The sequence below is a fragment of the Octopus bimaculoides genome, chromosome 29 (assembly GCF_001194135.2).
Source record: "Octopus bimaculoides isolate UCB-OBI-ISO-001 chromosome 29, ASM119413v2, whole genome shotgun sequence".
NCBI lineage: Eukaryota > Metazoa > Mollusca > Cephalopoda > Octopoda > Octopodidae > Octopus > Octopus bimaculoides.
In genome coordinates, this window is record NC_069009.1 from 8,536,455 (window position 1) to 8,541,697 (window position 5,243).

Here is a 5,243-nt window from a genome sequence, read left to right on the forward strand (position 1 = left end):
GCACTATAGTTAGGGTTGGAGGTTAACTGCAGGATTAGCATTAGAGCTGAGAGCACTATAGTTAGGGTTGGGGGTTAACTGCAGGATTAGCATTAGAGCTGAGAGCACTATAGTTAGGGTTAGGGTTAGGGTTTAGGGTTTAACCCTTTAGTATTCAGATTATTCTGTCAAATGTAATGTTTGTTTATTTATATTGTTTTTAATTAATCATGTTCAATCTCATAACTTTGAAATTTCAGTGATGTGGTTATTTAGTTTTAGAATGACATTGTAGGGTTGAGGTGGGAGGCTGGATCTGGCCAGTTTCAAAATAAAACAGGTTAAATATTTTGGCTGGATTGCCAGTGCCCCTGGACTGGCTCTTGTGCGGGTGGCACATGAGATGCACCATTTTGAGCGTGGCCGTTGCCAGTACCGCCTGACTGGCTCCCGTAGGATTTTCGAGCGAGATCGTTGCCAGTGCCCCTGGACTGGCTCTTGTGCGGGTGGCACATAAAAGACACCATTTCGAGCGTGACCGTTTTCGTGTGGGTGACACGTAAAAGCACCCACTACACTCTCTGAGTGGTTGGCATTAGGAAGGGCATCCAGCTGTAGAAACTCTGCCAAATCAGACTGGAGCCTGGTGTTGCCATCCGGTTTCACCAGTCCTCAGTCAAATCGTCCAACCCATGCTAGCATGGAAAGCGGACGTTAAACGATGATGATGATGGCCAGTTTGAATGCTAAAAGGGTTTAAGTTTGTTTAGTCTGTGTATATTTGTGTGTGTTATTGCAGGTTTTCCAACAGTATTCATCTGGAGACAAAAACTGGAGAACGCAAGGAAAGATTCATTGTGGTAACCAAAATCTCAAGTGACGAAGAGCTGAAGAAGAAAGAGAATGAGAAGTATTCTACAGAACTGGTAAGCTCTACTTGTTGTTATTTAGCCTCAGGTCAAACATGATCCAGAACTCCTATGATCAAAAATGATTCCTGCTGTGACAACCCTATCTTCTATATAGACATAGTATAGCTGAGACTACGTTATCTAATATATAGTGGTTAGTATCTAGCATCAGTTGTCAGTTAGTCTTTTTCCAGCACTTATGATCAAAAATGATCCAGTAGTCACCCTATGATGTTTTATTCCAACATGCTAAACATTTCGCCTGGCATGCTTACGATTCTGCCAGCTCACCGCCAGCATGCTCAATATCTCTGTAGATTAGTTATAAACACACAATTTTATTTTAGTGTTATAAGTGGTCAATGCACAAACAAACTTCCTTTTTTTATAAGTAGATATGCGGGTGACACGTAAAAGCACCCACTACACTCTCTGAGTGGTTGGCGTTAGGAAGGGCATCCAGCTGTAGAAACTCTGCCAAATTAGATTGGAGCCTGGTGTTGCCATCCGGTTTCACCAGTCCTCAGTCAAATCGTCCAACCCATGCTAGCATGGAAAGCGGACGTTAAACGATGATGATGATGATGATGATGATGATGGTAAAGGGTAAGGGTAAAGACCCCCTTCAGTCATGAATGACCATGGGATTGCACCTGGAAAATTCCCCCTCTGAGACACAAGTCCGGGCAAGGTTGTTTATGGAAGACCAGCAATCATCCGTGCGTACCAGCCTCCCCTCTCCACACCACCAATTCGAACCAAGGGGAAGATAAAGGCCAATACAGCTTGGCATCAATGATGTTGCAACTCATTTCTACAGTTGAGTGAACTGGAGCAACATGAAATAAAGTGTCTTGCTCAAGAACACAACAAATGGCCCTGTCCAGGAATCAAACTCACTACCTTGTGACTGTGAGCCCAATGCTCTAACCACTGAGCCATGTGCCTTCATTTATAAGTTTATAGATTAGCTGTTAATATGCTATAAGTTCTCAAGGCAGTGAGCTGGAGAAATTTTCATGCTGGACAAAATGCTTTATGGTATTTTGTCTGTCTTCATGTTCCAAGTTCAAATTCGACTTTGTCTTTCATCCTTTTGGGGTTGATAAAGTAAGTAACTGGGGTCTATATAATTGACTTACTCTCTCCTCCGAAGTTGCTAGCCTTGTGCCAAAATTTGAAACTAATATGCTAACATGTGTTGTGTGGTAAGAAGTTTGCTTCTCAATCACATGGTTCTAGGTTCAGTCCCACTGCGTGGCACCTTCAGCAAATGTATTCTACTATAGACTTGGGCCAACCAAAGCCTTGTGAGTGGATTTGGTAGACAGAAACTGAAAGAAGCCTGTTGTGTGTGTGTGTATATATATATATATATATATATATATATATATATATATATGAGCCTGGTGCCACCTACTTGTTAGTCCTCAGTCAATAAACCATCCAATCCATGCCAGCATGGAAAGCAGACATTAAATGGTGATGATGATATACAGGGTGCGATGGTTAAAATGTCACCATTTTATATTTTTAATTTCATGCATGTGCATTGATTGCTTTTGATTTTGTTGACTACACAGTATAGTAGGGTCAGGACCATGGTGCAATTCACTCTGCCAGAAATTTGGAAAGAACATGCTGTACTGCATAGCATTAAATCCAATACGGACATTTCAGAGTGTTTGAGTGTCAATCTGAGGACAGTGCAGTGTACCAAGAGTGATAAAGATCAAACATCCAGTCACCATCATGGTGTTTGGAGTGATCACTAGTGAGGGCAACATTATGCCTCCATTCATCTTCCCACATGGCCTCAGACTCAACACGGATGTCTATATCAAGCACCTGGGGGAGGTAGTGCTACCCTTAGTCAAGAGGGTGGCTGTTGGAAGACCCTATGTCTGGCAACAGAACTCTGCACTATGCCACACATGCAGGAGAACCCTGTCATGGCTGTCAGACAATTTCTGCAACCACATCACCCCTAACATCTGGCCACCTAACTCCCTAGACTTCAACCCCCTCAATTATTTTGTGTGGGGCACAGCTGAATGAGAGACCAACAAAACTCCTTGTAACACCAAAGATGAACTGAAGGCAATGGTTATGGCAGCATTCACCAACTTAAACAAGGAGACCATCCAGAAGAGTTGCAGGAGATTCCAAAGTCGTCTGGAGGCCATGGTTGAAGCCAATGGCGATTTTATTGAATAAATTTACTCTTTAGTATTTCAAGATATTTTTATGTAAGTTTGGTAAATATACCTGTTAAAAAGAGATGTCAGTGTTATTTTCATTTTTGTGTAATTGATTCACTGCACCCTGTATTTATCTGTCTGTGTTTATGTTCCTGTAACTTAGCAGTTTGGCAAAAGAGACTGATAGTACTTACTTTAGTACTAGGCTTACAAAGAATAAGTCATGGGGTCAATTTCTTCAAGTAAAACCCTTCAAGGCAGTGCTCCAGCATGGCTCTGCAGTCAAATGACTGAAACAAGTAAAAGAATAAAAGTTCTTGTATGCTTGTCTTTGTACATATCAACAGTTCATTGGTTTCCTTTACATGAAAACTGAACTGTCATCCATTTTGCCACCAACAGGACCAGTTGTAAATCATTATAAGCTGTTAATACCTTCCATAACTTTGCCATTACATTCTTTGCTGAGACCTCGTTTCTTGATACAAGAATCCTTAACTAGAACAAAAGAGACTACCCACTGAAACGAAGTCTCTCTAAAGTTGTCTCTCACCAAGTAGCAGTAAGCAGCCATTGATTCCATCACCAGTTGGTAACAAACCTTGCTTAAAAACTTTGATAGCCCTGTCACTTAGAAAATTAGCAGCCAAGCATTCAGGAGGCTAATGAGATGCTGTGTAAAACTGTTAATATGAATATAAACTTTATGCAATATGAGTGCTCTTTTCTTCTATTTGTATATCTGTCTGTGTGTCTGTTCATCTGTTCTGGCATTGTTTTTCTAATCACTGGTGGGGAGATGAGTTGGTGCTATCTCTAGTGGTCGAGCGTCCATCTTTGACAAAACCAAGGAGAGTGATCTGGTGATCATCACACTGGAGGTGACAGGGATTTATCTCCCTGCTAGCAATATAAACAGGAATGCATTTGCACCAAAAGCCAATATAAGAGTTTCTCACATGATATCTACTGCAGTAAAATTTATTCTAACAGAACATCCACATTTAAATGGAGATAAATATTACCTATCGGTATTGACTCTGCATCTGTTGCTAATACATATATCTTAACAGCCTCACTGGCTAATCGCGACACCAGCACCTGTTCTAGCACTGTTTTTCTATTTATATTGCTGGCGAGGAGATGAGTCACTGCTACTCTAGTGACTCACCCCAGAAAGGGAGATAAATCCCTGCTGGTGTCAGGCAGTGATTTATCTCCCTGCTAGCAATTCAAAAACTACCACAGCATAGTTTATTCTGACAGAACATCCAGGTTTGAGTGAGGATAAATATTATCTCTCGATATTAATACTGTCTCTGTCGCTAATATCTCTCTTTCTCTCTCTCTCTCTCACACACACTATCTATCTATCTCTCATTGTGTGTGATAAGATGTGTTATGTTAATAACACCTTCATCTTTTCCACTCACCAAAGTGAATGGAGCTTTGGCCAGGAGGAACTGATGTTATCAGACAGTGCCCACAGTTCATCGGGTGTTTTGACCTTGAGCTGTAACACCCTCCTTTGGTGGGTCAGCAGAGGTGGCCAAATCACTGCTCTTCATCTCCTCCTGGCTTCCAGCTTAACTCCTCTGGCAAGCAACTCTTTCAGCTGCTTTTCCCAGTAACAATATTGCCGTACTGCAACTCTTTCAGCTGCTTTTCCCAGTCAGCATGGTAGACCATGCTGACTGGGAAAAGTTTTACTCTTTTACTTGTTTCAGCCATTTGATTGCAGCCATGCTGGAGCAACACCTTAAAGGGTTTTTTGGTCAAACAAATTAACTCCAGGACTTATTTTTTAAAGCCTAGTACTTATTCTATCATCTCTTTTGCAGAGCCACTAAGTTATCGGTGTATAAACCGACTGACATTGGTTTGTAAGTTGGACAAACACAGACACAAAGACACACACACACATGGTTAATCCCTATACATTTTTTTTATCTGTTTTTTTTTTTCCTCTTAATCTTCTCTGTCAGAAAGCATAGGCTCAAAACGTCAATGGCTTTTCCATTCTTTCTGAATGTTAAACTAATACATCTGCTTGTTGTTCCCTCACCTGTCTTCATCTTTTACCTCCTGTATATTTGAACTATATATTTATATATATATATATATATATATATATATATATATATATATATAT

At 40.7% G+C, this 5,243-nt stretch overlaps 1 protein-coding gene across 2 annotated transcripts in view; it reads left to right on the forward strand.

The window, feature by feature from the left end:
- The window catches only part of LOC106868305 (poly(A)-specific ribonuclease PARN), a 68,877-nt gene that overhangs the window by 33,085 nt on the left and 30,549 nt on the right, over positions 1 to 5,243 (forward strand). For both annotated transcript variants that reach the window (XM_014913496.2, XM_052977868.1), the window contains exon 9: positions 779 to 905. In XM_014913496.2, coding sequence (XP_014768982.2) covers positions 779 to 905 — 127 coding nt within the window. The remainder of the gene's footprint in view (positions 1 to 778; positions 906 to 5,243) is intronic.